The sequence below is a fragment of the Planococcus citri genome, chromosome 1 (genome assembly GCF_950023065.1).
Source record: "Planococcus citri chromosome 1, ihPlaCitr1.1, whole genome shotgun sequence".
Classification (NCBI taxonomy): Eukaryota; Metazoa; Arthropoda; class Insecta; order Hemiptera; family Pseudococcidae; genus Planococcus; species Planococcus citri.
The window spans coordinates 70,050,249-70,067,725 of record NC_088677.1 but is presented as its reverse complement, the minus strand read 5'-3'; the positions used below and the strand labels follow the sequence as shown (position 1 = coordinate 70,067,725).

The following is a 17,477-nucleotide window of genomic DNA, read 5'->3' as shown; positions in this document are numbered from 1 at the left end:
CGTACATACTTATTACAAAAATTTTGATTTTTTTGGTGAACTTTGGAAAATCCAAAATTGACCATTTTTAGTGATTTAATGCTCTTTTTGAAAAAAATACGTATAGGTACTCAATTAGTAGAAATTATGAAAATTAGTCCTAAAATTAACTCATTAACCCTCCGGAATCCAAATTTCATCCCTCCAAGCCATTCTAAAGCCTCCAGCACAATTTTCAATTTCTCCAGAAGGCATGGAAAAATTACTAGAAGCTCCAAATCAGCTCAAAATGCTAAAATGTGGACTTGGGGTTGGTTTTAGACTACATTCAGCAATTCGTTCGAATTTCAAAAATTTTCTCGCGAAAAGGAAACTTCTGAATTTTTTGATTCATGCAGAGTGATTATATAAATGCTAAGAATTTTCCCTGCTATTAATTTCGCGCTATGAATTTTCCTAATACCTTTTTTTAGAGGGAGGAGGGTTAGACCATGGGTAGAGTTGACGTGGTAGGTACCGAATTTCATTTCGAAAGAATGCGGAAAAGGTAGACATAAAAAAAAGTACGAATTCAGCTTCTTGGAGTTTCGTAGACATCCTGACATCGTATATTGGCGTCGCGTCGTAGCATAGTAGGTAATACGTCCAAGTACGAGTTTCTTACCTAAAATTCGGAAACCAGCGATAGATGATAGGATGAGAGTCGATGACAAACGTGCTATATTTATCACGATGAACGCGAAACGGGACTTTGGACGCCATCGGCGACAGCGGCGGCAACATCAGTAGTGGCGGCAGCAATAAGACGACGTATAATATGCATATACGCGAACACACAACAATACGTAACGTAAACACTTGGGCGCAAATCCGACAGCGACAATTTTCTCGTCTCAACGAACCCGCGAAAATTCAAATTCCAAATTCGAAACTACCGCAATAAATATACGTATGTATGTACTACAAAGATGAGTAACTAAATCGTAAATCGCGCACAGAGCTAATACACTGGACACCACTTCACTTCACTACACTACACATAAGCGCGCAGAACACATACATACGGTGGCGTAAACGTAAACTTGATACTGATACTGATACAGATACAGATCAGTGTACTTGCACCGAGGTTATTGATCGACGACTACGACTAGTTCTCTCCGCCACATAAGAAGACAACGTTTGCTGCTGCATATACGAGATACATGGAACGCGGTCCAAATTCTACTCTCATCGTTTTTCTTATCATTTATTATATTCGATTAATTCGCCATCATCGTGAACGAGATGAAAATCCGAATTTTTTTCCCTCTAAAATTCGTTTCATTTTTTGGTTATTTACGTATGTAGGTAATGCCTATGCTTATATGTATACGTACGTACGAGTACCTACGACAATATTTTTCGTAGCGAAGATTGAAAGTAGAAACTATACTGGTACCGACGTACTAAATAAAGACGAAATAAGGTTACGAAAATTTATTCGATCGAAAAAATAATAAAAAATGGTATTAATAGAGAGGAGGAAAAAAAAACAAACAAAAAATTGAAGCGAAAATAAAAACGCGAAAGTGTAAAATGCTATACGACGCTAACGCGAATAAATGCGATGACCGCACGACCTGCGCGGAACTGAGAGTTCCCAGTGTGTCTGACTCTCTCGAAAAACGGATACAAGTATACCAGGTAGGAAGCGCAATGAAAAGAAGTGTTGCCAGGTCGAGCGAAGAATAAATTCTCGAGATTTTACACAAGTTTGAGAAGTAGTACATAGAATTGTGTAGGTCCACGTTGGAAAAAATAACGCAATTTGATTTCTCTTTTATTGTATTGCCACGTAGAGCTTGGTACGAGTATAGAAAAAAGAAGTGGGCTCGTGTATAGCTGGTATTTCAGTGTTAATGGTTACTTTTTCAATCATAAAATAGCAAAATTTTATAAAAAATGAATCATCTCGACTCAGAAAAATCTATGTATGAAATGTCCTTTTGAACGTTGCAAATTCGGACCCTTTACGTCATTTGGCAGAAGAGCAGCAGATTGTTGTAAAGTTCTTGAAAAAAGAAGTCGAAAAGTAGCTCTAAAATCAACTTTTTTTAGTCTTGAGAGGCAGAGGTGTGCCGGACGGTGGGGGGAGGGGGTTCTTTCTCTTGACTGAAAAATGTGAGCGGAAATTTGGGAATTTTTGGGATAAATTAGGTGAATTAGAGAAGGTTGGGAAATGTGGGATGGGAATGGTTGAAAAGAATTTGTGTAAGTTGGAAAAATCAAAAATTATCAAAAACCATAGGTACTAGAAATTTGCCAAAAGAAGGACATTTCATTCCAATCAAAACTGCCAGAAAATTCCAACTTACTCTAAAATATGTACCAAACTCAAAATCATAAGTCCCTATGAATAAAATTCAAGAGCAAAATTCAACCTGTTAAAATCTAAAAAGTTGAAAAAAATCACGACAATTCCAGAATAAAAATTCGATGAAAGGTAGAAAAAATCCTGCGAAAAAATTTGAGTAAAAAGCACTAAAATTAGAAAAAAACACAGAAAAAATTGAAAAAAAAATCTCACGAAAATTTACAATAAAATTTCGGAAACTTCACAAAAATTTAAGCTCAAAAAGAAACATAAAAATTCGACGAAAATCGTCGAAATATTGGGAAATAGAATCTACAAGAATTCAAATAAAGAATGGAACGTGAAAAAAATCAAAGAAGCCCCGGGAAAATTCGAAATAAAACCATAAAATCTTAAAGACAATAAAAAAACTCAAAAATTTGAAAAAATCTGTAAATACGAGAATTCCACAAAAATTTAAGTAGAAGAAATAATTTAAGTAAAAAGCACTAAAATTTAAAAAAAAAACACGGTAAAAATTGGAAAAAAATCTCACGAAAATTCACGATAAAATTTCGGAAACTTCATAAAAATTTAAGCCCAAAAAAAAACATGAAAATTCGGCGAAAATCGTCGAAAAATTGGGAAATAGTGGAATCTACAAGAATTCAAGTAAAGAATGAAACGTGAAAAAAATCAAAGAACCCCCGAGAAAATTTGAAATAAAACCATAAAATCTCAAAGACCATAAAAAAACTCAAAAATTTGAAAAAATCTGTAAAAACGAGAATTTTACAAAAATTTAAGCGGAAAAAATTACCTAAATTGGGGCAAAATTAGGAGAAAATTTTATGTAAATCGCGAAAATTCAAGAAAAAAGGCTTCGCCGAATTTTAAGAACAAAAATTTTAACAGAAAAACAAATCAGTGAAATTCAACACAAAATCATGGAAATGATTAAAATGGAAAACTTTCAAAAATTCATTTCGCGGAAAAATCACTGAAAATTCGGAACAGAGAACTCGCGAGAATTAAAAGTACGAATGTAACCAATTTATAATTTTTGCCAAAAGTTGTTCTTTTTGAAAACCTAAAATTTGTCCTGAAAAAAATGAAAAATGATGCTTTATTCCCATATGTTTAAAAATTACTATAATTTCCTGAAATTATTGTTAAAATTTTAAAACTTCGAAGTCATAAAAATCCAGTTTTTGCACTCATAATGATGTTACTCGTATTTCGCGCTTCGAATACCTTTGTAATAAATTTTTCAATAATTCTTTGTATGTACATATAAAATAATCATTTTTGAAAATTCAAGATTATTCAAAATTTTGTTTCCAACTCCCCTTACAAAATTTCCTTGAACTACATATGGCCAAAATTGGCTGGAAGAATATATGATTGGGAGGGAGGGAGGGAGGGGGGGGGGGTACGAGGTAACAAGTTGAGAATATCTGGCGAAAAAAGTTGAGAAAATTTCAGTCTCACTCCCACCCCTCCCCTCCCCTTCAAAACACATCACTTCGTCGAGCCTCTGTTGAAATTTGGATTCTCTAACACGGGAAGTACTCGTACATATTTTTGAAAATTCATTTCCTTCATTTTCGACGAATTTTTGGAAATTCAAAGTTGAGCCAAAAATGAGAAAAAAGAAAATACCCTATATTTTACATTTATCTGTAGAAATGCTGAAAGAACATAGATGGTTAAATATCTAGTGAATTGGCCATCGGCTGAAATTTAGAAAGTAGTAACGAGTGGAAGTATAATGGAAAATGAGCTAATTCCCTCGAAATAGATATTTTTACTTGAATACTTACAATTTACATACCTACACTAAATACGTAGATAGGTAGGTACTTACATACTCGTACATAATTTTAATTAATTAACAGATAAATTACAATGTATCGTAATATGATTCGTGCACGACCATGTTTTTTTTAATGGCCTTCAAATTCTGGCAACCTGCAAAATGAAACCAATTTGCAAATAAAATCACTTAATAATGGCCTATATTTGTGTCTCTTAATTTTTCTGACCTGTTAATCCCATTGTAGTTACGAGTTCATGTTGTAAGATTTCCAGTAACTTTTGAATTCCTTTTTCTCCTCCACAAGTCAGACCCCATAAAGCTGATTTTCCTAAGAAAACCTTTTCCAAAAAAAAAAAAAAAATTGAAATAAAAAGGTTTCAATTTGATTGGATTAATATCAAAACGTCAAAATTACCATTTTTGCTCCTAGTGCCAATGCTTTGAATATGTCCATTCCAAATTCAACCCCACCGTCGAAGAAAATATCTATTTTGTCGCCGACAACTTTGACTATTTCACGAAGTGCTTCGATCTGTTTATTTAGGACATGAAATGTTATATTTTAATGGTTGTGCTTTGTATGTTTGAATTTTCATTAATTATTCAATGAAAATTACGACGACGTATCGAATTTTTGACCAAAATGATGAAATGCTTATAAGTACGTAGGTATGAAGAAAATTTCAAAAAAAGAATTTTTGCTGAGTACTTGATCGATATGATTACTTACAATTTGAAGCTTAATAAACTTGGTAAGTAAGTGCTGAAAAAGAAAACTTTAGGTAGGTACCTACCGAGGCAGGTGCTGAATCTAATTGTCGTCCTCCATGATTCGACACAATTATTGCAGATACTCCATGGTCTATGGCTAATAATGCGTCTTCGGCGGTTAAAATACCTTTTATAATAATCGGCAGTTTTGTTATTCTGAAATAAAATGTGAGTTGAATGATTATGATTCGAGGGAGACTATTTTTAAATGCTCATTAATGTACTCGTAAAATATGAGGACTCATGTACTTAACTCTTTGAGCCATTTTATATCTTTCCAAGAAATATTGTGATCGAGTAGCTGATTGAGGTATGAATCCAATCCCAAGGTATCTATTTCTGGAACTGACCAGTCAAAGTTGCCTAACCTAAATGTAAACAAAATTATCAGTAATATTTTCGAAACAATCAGATTATACATACATTATTCGTTATATTGCAGGAAGTGGCCATTTTTTAAAAAGTTTTTGAAAGTTTTTTATTGTATGCACTTATTTTTTGAAAAATTAAGTTTCACTTGAGAAATCTGACTCGTAATTTAGAATTTATATTTGGCTCGAGATGGATTTCAGAATTATTATGAAAATCATGAAACGTCAGATTTAATTTGCTCTTAATTCTCAACTTTTCAGCCTGTATGACACAAGCTTCAACTCAAACCATATCCAATTAAGAAACTGAGAGGTTATTGAATTCACTAGAAATTAGAATAATCTCTTGATTTTTTTTTCAAGAAAATATTTACTTTAAATGTGGGGGCAATTCCGTTGGATTTTTCATGACTGCATAACGTAATCCCATCACATTAGCATCTGCTGTGAAAACCAAAGCTCGATATCCAACCTTTTCTGCCTTTTGCACAACTCGTTTCGTAAGCTCTCTGAAATAAATATTGGGTAGGTTAATATTACTCGGAGATTTTCTTTCGTCTGAAGATTTCCCCTCAGTGAATAAAAACTGGTTAAATTACGAACCTGTCTTTTAAAAAGTAAATTTGAAACCATTTTATGGTATCGGGAGCTGCAGAAGCTACCTCTTCCACACTTGTTGTTGATATAGTTGAGTGAATGTAAACTCCACCTAGTTTTCCAATCGCTTAACATAATCAAAGAATCATTATTGATTAATGTAGATTTACCTAATCAATTAATAATTTTCTCGATACGAAATTCAACAAAACCACTGTAATACTCGTATGTACCTTTGGCGTTTCCAATTTCTCCATCTGGGTGGGCTAATTTCTGCATAGCACTGGGAGCGATTCCAAATGGGATTTGTAGAGGACAGCCCAAAACTTCTGTCGAGATGTCCACTTTACCAGGTGCATCTACCAGTATCCGTGGTCTGATCCTCAATCTAAATCAATATGCAATGTGTGTGTATTTGTCTAAAGTTTGAGAAATTTTCTGACGATCGAAGCAAATGGGGTACTGTGTGACTATGTAGATAATTGACAGGTAACCACTACTTATCTGTACAATTAATCGGGTTCATTTTTCCCAATAAGTATGCTAATAAATTAATCGAGTGAAAAATAACGTTTGAACACTTACTTGTCGAAAGCTGTTCTGTTATTTCGTATGGTGTTTTCTTGGCCAGATCCGGTGCAGTAATAATCCACAACATTTTTCGGCAGTGAACGTAACGCAAATTCCTTGAAATCAGCTACACAACAGAATGATGCCGCAGTATTTGGGTCCATCGTCCAAAATTTTGTAAATGAGAGAAAACAGGATGAAAAATACGCAAATTTTGAATTATGAAACGCTCCACCTTTTTAAATAGAAAACACTATAAGATGTGTGTTCTTGTGAATGGGGTTTAGTTGCATTCAAAATTCTTATCATTTATTATGTACACCTACCTACGTTGTCGCTCATTAAGTTATCTTTATTTGAATTACTTAGTAGGTAACGAAATGTTGATACAAGGATTATGGCGAGATGTGCGATTCGAATTATTTTGTTTCACGACTGAAACACTTGTAATGCGAGTATGTGAGATAAAATAGGTATCTGTTTTCTCGAATGATGGGTTATGCTTCGTTGCCATCTCATCCATTGTAAATTTGATGTCATTTTTACAATCATTTTTGACATTTTCATTTAAAATTTTGAAAAGAATGGAGGAATTGATTCAGGCTCGACTTGGCTGTGTGTTGAATATAGGTCGTATTTTGTGAAATGTTTTATGGTTGATCTGGTATTCTGAATTTAACTTATTGTAGAAACTAGGAGGTGAGAAAAATTTCACTGATTTGAGTGATTGTGATTACTTATCGTTTTGAGAAAACTGGAGGAATTTTTGATTTCGGAAGTGATTGATGGCTTGAATTAATTTTTTTTTCTAGTAATTTTTCAGGCCAATTTTTTGCGAGAAAGTTTGTGAAATCTGTCAACTGGAGTTTCCAACTTGAAATCGCTTTCTGGAAGCATTTTTGTGCAAAATATAAGAACTTCAATTTATTGACCTGTCCATAACCCTTCCTCTTCTGACCTACAAGAAGTACATTTACTGTAATCAATAATCATACATCGTACATTTAACTGTTGACTAGTTAAGCAATTGAAATCAACTAATCAAAATTGTTATTTTTTTGTTGCAGGTGAGTGCAGATTTGTATTTTGAGGGTTGCTATACCTACCTTCTGTTGAATTTCTAGCTGTGTATTTATGGAATTGAGTAAGTCATTGCGTAATTTATGTAAAAAATAATAATAGTTAGCAGTATTCTGATAGTATTGAGTAATTATCTACTCGTACTATCCATGGGTCACCCTTTCGAGGACCAATCCCCATTATCTTATTATCTTGTGGCCATTTTTTGAAAATGATTTCAAATATTTTGACAAACTTGTTTTTTTGAGCATTTAAAAGAATTTTTAGCTTAAAATTGGCCTCATAATTTTTGGCATTTTTGAAAAATTTGTCACACAACCTATCAAAATGAATTAATTTTTTTGAGAAAATCAATTTTGAAGAATTTTGAGTCCAAAATTTGGTCATGATTTATTGGGATCTTTATAGAACAGTTTTTTGGAATTTTTGGAAATTGATAAATTCAGGTATTTCAACGAAAATGTTTTTTGGGCGTTCTTAAAGAATCACGAGTCCAAAATTGAGACAATTTTTCGGCCAGTTATGAAATAAAGATGTACGATCCATCAAAATAGGTCACGTAAAGAGATAGTTCAAAGTTTCGATCTAATTTAGTGCCTACTTTTTAACGTCTCTTAAAAATTGCAAATGTCAGGAACTTGCAGGTCAGTCGAAAATTTCCATCAAAACTTTTTTTGAGCACATTCGAACACGATATCTAAAAGGTAGTGAAAGTAGTGAAAAAGTAGTGAATTTAGTCAAAAAAATGTAAAAATTCAAGTGCGCAACAAAAACCTTTAAATCATTGAAAAAAAAACTTTTTTTGTTGATGAAATTGAAAAATGCTTTGTAAGTATGCAAATTTTCTTCCTATTTCAATTTATTTAAAAACTTTCGTGTGAAAAATGTGACTTTGTTAATTTTGTGTATGTGTGGAGGGGGGGGGGCTTGAATGGAAAGTTTTCTGAAAATTGAGTTGAAAAAAGTAGCGATGATTTTTTTCAACCAAAAAAAATCCGTCAGGTACCATGTTGAAGAATTTCCATGCCAAAATTGTATCATGGCTTTTGGGATTTTTGAAAAAAGTCTCATGTGATCTTCAAATTGTGGATAAAATGTCAGCAAAACTTCAGAAAATCAAGAATTCTTATCAAATTTTTTTAAAATCACTTTTGAAGAATCATGAGTTTAATTCAATTTTTTTATTGCAGATTTTTTTCAGGTGTGTCCCCATTTTTAAAAAATGTTTTAGTCTTTCTATTTTTTTTAATTTATTTTTTTGGTCTTCAAATTAAGGAATTAAGTTATATGATTTCAATTCCTAAGTATTTTAAATGATTGATTTTCTCATTTTTTTCAACCTTTTAAAATGAAATTTTTCAAAAATGTGCTGCAGAAGTGTCGATGGAAACTTTCCATTTTCTGCTGAAATCTCACTCGAGACACTTTTTCCAAAAATCTCGAAGATCGTGATTCAATTTTGGGCTCAAAATTCTCTTGAAATATCTTTTAAAATTTTGAAATTCAACTCATTTTTGAAGGTTGCATGATACTTTTTTGAGAATTAAATTCATGGCTCAACTTTGTATTTAAAAATCGTTTGAAATGCTCACAAAATGTTTTTGTTGCAATGTTTGAATTTCTCTCGAAATTCTAACCCATTTTAATAGGTCTCGAAGCCATTTTTGAATTATTCGACATACCGTTCATTTTTACTAGAAATTTGAGAGAATGGGGGGGGGAGGTTGACTCTGTATGTGTGGATTGAATTTTTGGTCATCAGTCTGAAAATGGTTCAATTTTCTAACAATAAGTTTAAAAGTGAACGTAAATTTCGAAAATGGTGTCTCAACGAAAAAATTATATTTTCTTGCATTGCTGATTTCTATCTTAAATTTATTATCACATCTTTTTAAACAATTAAGTAGGTACCTATCATACAATTATTATAATCCGTATGTACATCCCAAAGTATTGGGCCAAAGTCAACAAGCAAGTATTTACATCATCATCTAAATAATAATTATTTATGGTACATTTCTGAATCAAAATCTCGACTCTTGAAAGCATCTTTGCATACTCATAGACCAGCTTCTCAACGACTTCAATTCTTTCAGTTAATCTATCGCCCTATCAAGAGATCTTGTATCAATAATACTGTGTGAAATTTCGGAAACCTTCCCACATCGAACAAATTTGCAGACAATTTTGGTAGAACCTGTGCTCGTGGATCTGCAGTCACTACCTCATGTTCATAAAGTATCGCATTTTTGCGAAAAGGTTTCTCAAATTATAAGAATCCATTCCATTCACGTATTGCACTCAGTTGTTATGGTTATCGTTCTATTAGGTGATAAATCTATAGCCATAAACTTGTACAATTTTTGCACTCCTATCTCAGTCAACCTGTCTCGCTTCAGTGTGGAGAGATGCAGCAATTCTGTAATATTTTTCGTATTGTATTTCATCGCTACGCATCCTCCAAATCCTTTCTTCCAAGTCAACAGATACGAAATACGTCCTTCTTTGGTCACCTCCGTATCGAATTTATAAATAAGACGTAACTTAATCGAGATGAAATTCAACGTCGCGTACACCAAGTCATCGTTTTGCGTTGTCATCAGCTCAGGAGTCATCCAAGGCATTTGAGGCAGTTTGTTCATGGTGTTTTGGATAACTCTAAATATGCGTTTAGAGGGTTCTATTTCGGGGGTCATGCAGAACATGGCTAAATTTCCAGCCACCCTGTCGATGAGCGTGTGCGATAATCCGAATCTGATGTAGTAATGCGAGAGTAGTTTTCTAGATATGCCTATCTGGAGTTCTTTGTTGTTGAGTTTGAATTCGACGTAGTTCGTGGTATTCGGCAAAAGTTTCAAGTCGCAGAAACCGTTAATGTAAAAGTAGCTCAATACTAGAGAGACGGTGTCGTTTTGTGTCTGGAAATCTGGTCCATCGGTTACGACGTTTTTCAAGTGCACGAAGTCATCTTTGGTGAAGATCAAGTTATTGAAAGGGACTATGGCCTTTTTGCCATTGATGAAAGATTCCATAAGTTCTCGTATAGGTTTGACGGATAGAACGCTTTCTAGGAAGAGAGTATCCGTGTTGTTGACGAAATAAGGCAGGGTTTCGTTCCGTTTTAAAAATTGAGCCACGGATCCTGCATTGTGTATCCATTGTTTGTACTTGGCCCCGTATCTGTATCCGCCAAACCATAGCATCGCTTTAGAGCTTAGTTCTCCAGTCACTCGGTTATACTTGAAAATGTCTTCGAGATCTTTCTCAGTAACGCCGTAGAAATCGGTCCAGGGACTGTTCAAAGTGTTGTAAATGGTCAAGTTGTCCGATATCGGGCCCAATATATCGGATATGTTCATCGATCCGGTCAGTATAACTTTTTCAATGTATTTATCGCCTTTGTGAACGAACGACATGAATTTTTCGTAAAATTTAAATAAGTATTTAACGTCAGCTTTGGGAAACATGTAAGTTTGGATGATCTTTTTCAGAGGTTCGTCGAAGTTATCGATCAAAACGTAGACTTTTTTCTGGAAATGTCTGTAGAGTAGTTTTAATAGCAAAGGCATACTTTTTATTATGACGCTTCGATCGGTCACCTGTTCTGTGATAATATCGCGGAACTCTTTGAAAAGCGATCTAGCCTTGAGTTTTTTCTCTTTGGTTTCGTTGGTGCCCTCGACGTACGTCTTGAGTACTCGTAACATGTACTTGTGATAATTGAAAGTTCGAGAGATGGCTATTCCAAACTGGTCCACCATATCAGCATCGTTGTTGGGGTTAATGTCGCCAAAATCGATGTATACGACTGGATACTTGCCTTGATGCTCGATGATCAGCTCAGGGCTGTGTTTGTAGATCATCAGAGGTTTGATCAATTTATCAGAATCGTACTCGGCTGTCAAGCGGTGACGTACGAAGAGTAAATAGTTGGGTGTTTGCTCTCTGGGTATGGCTTCGCCTGTAGTCGAGTTCACTGTGATCGAGACGAATGTTTTGAACATGTCGAGGTTAATACTGCGGCCAAATTTGGGCGGGCAGTTGATCTGGATTAGTTTGAGAGGACTTTGCAGGATTTCGCGGATTAGGAGTGTTTTGTCGAAGAACATGTTTCCGTATCTGATAAGTGGTTTGAATTCTTGTACTTCGGTATCGATGATGGTTTTGCAGTAGACGGATTCCTCTTTGTGACAGACGCAAGTTCGACGGCTTAATACTGGGGTGGAAGAGGCGAGTAGTGGTAGGAGTATGAACAGTGGCTGCATTTTGATTGGGTTGCGAGAGTTAGAACATCTGAAATGAAAATAGGAGAACCGTATTAATTTGAGAAATAGAAGTTTTAAATGGGTGAAAGAGGTTATGATGACTTTATATTGAGATTTTGATGCATTTGAGAGTAGATCATCAGTTCAATTAAATTTTTCTACCCGGTCCAATTAGCCGAAATAACTTATCTTGGATTGAGAAGAAGGTTTCAATACGTAATGTTGCAATTAATTATTTTTTTGAAAGCAAATTTGAGAAATATTGGGTAAAAATTGCTCCTATAAATGAATGGGTATGCAATTTCTATTGCACGCGAGGATTGATGATAGGTGATAGGTTCTGCGAGTCCCTTCATACTAACTTATGTATTTTCTCATCCCTCGTGAATTATCAAAAAACTGACCTGCGACAACTGCTGAAGGGGTGGGGGAGAGGCAGTCTCAAACAAAACCCAAACAAGCTTACAAAAAAAATCTGAATCAAAATTTGATGTTTTTCGGTAACATTTGGCGAATTACATGGTAAATTACTGCTGAACTTTGGGAAATTTTGGTAATTTTTGAAAAATTACTGGTAATGCTGGGTAAAATACTGGTAATTTTTGGTAAATCAGAGGTAGCTTTTGGTAAACTGTTGGTATTTTTGGAAAATGAGTAAATCTTGTAAAATTACCTACAGGTAATTTTAAAAAATTTGAGGTACTGGTAATTTTTGGTAACTTTTTGATAATTTTTATGGCTTTTTGTAAACTGCTGGTTGCTTTTAGTAGGTAAATTGTGAGTAATTTTGGATGAATCGCCGATTATGTTTGGTTGAATACACATAATTCTGTGTAGGTAATTACTGAGATGGCTTTTGGTGAATTTGACGTCATTTTGGACACCTAATTACTGATAATTTTGGGTAATTTTGATAAATAATGGTGAATTTGTCACAATGTTTGGTTATTAGAGGTAATGTTCGATTAATTACTGGTAATTCTTGGTCAATTACTGGTAATTCTTGGTAAATTACTGGTAATTTTTGGTAAATTACTGGTAATTTTTGGTAAATTGCTGGTTACTTTTGGTGGTAATTTTTGGTAAATTACTGTTAATTTTTGGTAAATTACTGTTAATTTTTGGTAAATTACTGTTAATTTTTGGTAAATTACAGGTAATTTTTGGTAAACTACTGGTAATGCATGGTAAATTACAGATGGTTTTTGGTAAAATCGCTAGTCGTTTTTTGGTGATTCTTCTAACTTTTGGTGTTTGTGGTAAATTACCAATGACTTTTGGAAATTCTGATGTCTGTTGAAAAAAATAACAAGAGATCCATTTTTGATATTTTGATTTTTGAGAATCCAACAGTTCAAGATCCATATTTTGAGACCCCTTTCTTCATTTTGAGACAATAATTTTTTCAATACTTGACTAAGATTTTCAACTCATCGATTTTCAAGAATTGACTTTTCAAGAACACGATTTTTAAAATCCTGACTTCGGGACCTCAATTTTTAGAATGCCAATTTTCAAGAACCCGCTTTCCAAGACCAAGATTTTTAAGAATCTCATTTTGCATCTCAGTTTTCAAAAAACTCGATTTTTAAGAACCTAATTCTCAGAACATAAATTTTCAAGGACCCGCTCTCTAAGAACCGGATTTTGAGACCCAGATTTTAAAAAATCTGCTTTTCAAGACCCTGATTTTCGAAGTTTTAATTTTCAAATTTCAAGCTCTCCATTTTTGAAAACTTTGATTTTTAGAGCCTTATTTTGACATTTCCATTTTCAAGGCCCTCATTTTGGGACCTCCGCGATTTTTTGGATCCTAATTTTCCAGATAACGATTTTCAAAAACCCACTTTCCATAACAGCGATTTTTAAAAATCTGATTTTAGGACCCCCAATTTTCAAAAACCTCAATTCTTGATGATGATAGATAACTTATGGGACCTTTATTTTCAGGACAACGATTTTCAAGGATCTGCTCTCCAAAAACATGATTTTGAGACCCATATTTTCAAGATTGATTTTAATTCTCTTGATTTGTAATGACCTTAATTTTTAAGACTTTGATTTTCGAGGTTTTGATTTCACATTTCAAGCCCCCCCCCCTTTAAAAAAAAACTTCAATTTTTAGACCCGGATTTTGAGATTTCTGTTTTCAAAACTCCGATTTTTAAAATGTGAATTTACTGGTCCTTATCAACCTTCAAACAGTGTTAAGTGGTTAGTCAAGTTTTCGAGTGTAAGCTAGGTACCGCTTTCAAACCTGGGCAATTGAATGAGTCAATTGAGCAATATAAATTCAATTATAAATTAATTAGTGCTGATAATATTCCCTGTGTCAAGACTTGGCCGGTAAATCGCGTCTCTAAATTGATAAATATAAAGCATCGCGAGATCACTAATTAGCACATTAGAGGAAAATGATTATTGCATCTCGAATAAAATTTGCTCAATTTGTTGTTATCGATTGATTGATAAAACTGTCTAATTCAGCTGGAAATTGAGGGTCAAGGGAATGAAGGGATATTTCCGTACGAAGATCTAGTTGAAAGTTGAAAGGGGGACTGGTGGCCAAAAATAATTTCGCAGAAATGATATTATAAGTGTAGCCTGTGAATCCATATCGTGAAGTAATGAATCGAATTTGATTAATATGTATATTAACTCATTTATTTGTAAAAATTTATTACCACAAAGTGGCGTGATTTACTAATCACGCTATTTTTTGAATTAACCAAGTTTATATCATTTTTTAATGAAGGGTTGTTTGAGTTAGGTAATCTTTGGTGATTTTCTGATTAGATGTACAGAGACAGACAAATGAGATGAGTAATAATACCAATTCGGATGTTCTTTTTTCTGTTTTTTTGCATCTAATATTTATTTTTGTTTCATAGCTCACTCGAGGAATCTGTTGTCTGTACGATTCTGACTCAATTCATAAGACCTTACCTGCGTTATTTTTGAACTTATATTTTCATATGTATGTTTACAACAGTTGTTGGTGCTGAATCTGGAGAATCAGTCTTAGAAAATCTATGGGATCCAAAGAAAAAATTTAGTTGTTCAGCTCCTATTTTTTAGTTTTTAGTGAAATTTTTGAAATAAGAATTTCATGTAAATGCTATCTGTTTTTATTTTACTAGGTTTAGGATTTGAATTTTTTGGAAAATTCTATTTTTCATAATTTTCTTTTTGCTGGAAGAACAGTATCGCCATAAAGGATGCGTGTTAAATGATATGTATTGTTATTTACTTCTTTTCTTTGTCCAAACGAAGCCAAATTATTGTATGTAATTTTGAGAGATTCTCAAAGGTTCAATCTTGTTCTATGGATCTTTATTCCAAAACAGGCGAGAAGTAGGTAATTTTGTTCTCTTGTTCGTGAGTTATTGCCCCTGTGATGAACTCCTAGCTCCTCCAACAGCCTTCATCTATGTACTGAGCCATTATCTGTTCGAAATTTGGGATTCAGCTTTCCTTCGACTGTTGTTGAGCCAATTAGCATTTGCTTAGTATGACAATGCTTAATTTTGAAATTAAATTTCGAGCTGATTAAGCGAATTAGGAGAACCCTTTCTTCAAATTGTCTTCTTCATAAGATTTGTAAAAATCACGCAGAAAAAATATCTTAAATTTTTTAGACACAAATTTCAACTCGAAGAAAAACTTAATCAAGTCTAAAATGAAATTATCGATAGATGTATGTTTAAAAAAAAATAGAATACATATTACCTGAACACGTAAAATACTCTGTAAGCGGAACATAAACACACGACAATCAGGACCAGCCAAAAGCTTCGTAATGATTATTCATTGATATTGAAATTTTGCTACAAGGCATTTAGATAATTTTTTTCAAACAGCTTATCCCATCGTACGATAAAGATGAAGGTAATACTTCACGAATTCTTTGATAATTTCGGTACGAAATAAATACACGAAACGTATTTTCAAATAAACCATCGTGTTTAGAATTCGTGTGAAGAAAATCTCATCAATCTGGGTGTCAAATTGTCACCCTAGCGTGTATCCTGGAAGGGTGAAAATTACATATTTGGGTCGGACGTCTCGCAAATCATGTAACAGCTGTTTTAGATATATGAATAATCATGTTGGATGGGTAGGAAGTGGGTTAGAAAGCTAGAGACAGACGGTTGGCGTCGGTCGTGTCTATGGCAGGCGATGCATATTGAGATTCAATTATGTAATTCTCCGTATTTCTTATCTCTTTGATACTAATTGCTTTCATTATTTGATAGGCACGTTTATTTGAACATGTAATTCGTTTTGATTACAAATGAGCTATGTATCTTCGTGATGAATCTTTTATGAAATATGTGGATTAGAGTCTTTTTTTTTCTACATTTTTTTAGACATCCGAAAAATTAGATAGAAATTGAAATTTAACATTGAATTGATTTAGCAACCCGTAGCAGAGCATATCGTTCGATATTTGACTCGGTTCAGTAAAAGTATGTTCGAACTTTGGGAAATGTTCAACGAAAATTCAATAAAATTTGATTAAAACGCTTGAAAAATAACAAAAATACTTGAAAGGCATTACTGTTGCAAAACCACAAAAACCAGAGTGTCTAACCGTTATGAAAGTCTTAGGAAAGTCATGAAAAAGCCATGAATTTTACTCGAAATACGCTTACATTTTTTTAAAAACCCCATAAAAATACGAAAAAAAATATAAAAATGAAAAATTTGTTCAAAATAACAAAAAAATTGAAAAGCTGAAATATCCACTTGCCTACAAATTGAAAAAAAAAGTCCTCGCAGTTACAAGTTATTTAATTTTTGTATTTGGGGGGGAGGGGTATTTTTATGCAGAAAAAATATAAAAAATAGGTCATGAAAAAATCATGATTTTTTGCCTGAAAATTTTGGTAGACACCCTGAAAAACGAGGAATTTAGTGAAAATTGTTTAAAAAATTGTGGGAACTTGGTAGAAAAACTTGACATCAAAACACTTGAAAAGCATTCAAATTTTCCAAAATAACCATCAACTGATAAAATTTTAACAAAATTCGCATAAAACATTATAACAATATGTTGAAAACAGCATGATGATAAATGAAAACTTTGAAAAAAAAATCAATTGTGTTATGAAAACTTGCTAAAAGCCAAAATAAAAATTGAGTAAAATATTGTTGTACCGAATGTGTTTAAAATGACAAAAATACGTGGAAATGCATCAAAATCAACAAAACTTGCAAATCCATAATTTATGAAATTTGAGCAAAATTGGTCAAATTTATTTTTTCAAAATTGTATTAAACATTGATAAAACCCGGTTATGTAAAATGACATGGAAACACTGATGAAACCTCAAGCTCTTCCAAAATTGCTGAATACTGGTAACATTTTGGAAAAATTGGCCAAAATTTCAGAAAAATTTGCATAAAACATCGTGAAAACATGTTGAAAGTGAGATGAAATCACTGAAAAACTCCCTCTAACTAATAAAAATCATGAAAAACTGATGAAATTTACCAAGTAACTTTTAAACTGTGTTAAAATTTTTGAAAATTATTTTTATATAAAGGTGAAATTTTGATTATTTTGGCAAAAATTGTTTTAAATGACGCTGAAGCTTCTAAAAAAAGGGCATAAAAATTGAAAATCACTATAAATTGATACAATATTAAAATTCGAGCGAAATTTTGAGAAAATTGCGTAGATTAAT

General features: G+C 33.1%; 3 protein-coding genes across 3 annotated transcripts in view; all 3 read right to left on the bottom strand.

Moving 5' to 3' along the window:
- Positions 1-2,767, bottom strand: part of rk (rickets) — a 38,009-nt gene extending 35,242 nt beyond the window's left edge. The window contains exon 1 of the mRNA XM_065353002.1: positions 644-2,767. The gene's annotated coding sequence lies outside the window, so the exon portion shown is untranslated. The remainder of the gene's footprint in view (positions 1-643) is intronic.
- A 1,314-nt stretch (positions 2,768-4,081) lies between these two features.
- LOC135837708 (uncharacterized) lies at positions 4,082-6,734 on the bottom strand. Its single transcript, XM_065353112.1, has 9 exons — positions 6,458-6,734; positions 6,106-6,260; positions 5,879-5,999; positions 5,650-5,784; positions 5,159-5,272; positions 4,928-5,060; positions 4,549-4,665; positions 4,360-4,471; positions 4,082-4,285 (listed from the first exon to the last, which is right to left on the bottom strand). Exons 1-9 carry the CDS (start codon positions 6,604-6,606, stop codon positions 4,218-4,220), a joined length of 1,104 nt encoding a protein of 367 aa, XP_065209184.1. The 5' UTR covers positions 6,607-6,734; the 3' UTR covers positions 4,082-4,217.
- Positions 6,735-9,342: 2,608 nt separating this feature from the next.
- Positions 9,343-15,649, bottom strand: LOC135837536 (uncharacterized). Its single transcript, XM_065352885.1, has 2 exons — positions 15,517-15,649; positions 9,343-11,815 (listed from the first exon to the last, which is right to left on the bottom strand). Exon 2 carries the CDS (start codon positions 11,785-11,787, stop codon positions 9,811-9,813), a length of 1,977 nt encoding a protein of 658 aa, XP_065208957.1. The 5' UTR covers positions 11,788-11,815; positions 15,517-15,649; the 3' UTR covers positions 9,343-9,810.
- Positions 15,650-17,477: the final 1,828 nt, after the last annotated feature.

Bases quoted from the DNA above. Each gene is read 5' to 3' on its own strand.
- LOC135837708 (XM_065353112.1), bottom strand. From the start codon at position 6,606: ATGGACCCAAATACTGCGGCATCATTCTGTTGTGTAGCTGATTTCAAG. The intron at 6,000-6,105 runs GTACATACGAGT...GATTATGTTAAG, and splicing joins AGAAATTGGAAACGCCAAAG to CGATTGGAAAACTAGGTGGA. The intron at 4,666-4,927 runs GTAGGTACCTAC...CTAAATAAACAG, and splicing joins TAGATTCAGCACCTGCCTCG to ATCGAAGCACTTCGTGAAAT.
- LOC135837536 (XM_065352885.1), bottom strand. From the start codon at position 11,787: ATGCAGCCACTGTTCATACTCCTACCACTACTCGCCTCTTCCACCCCA.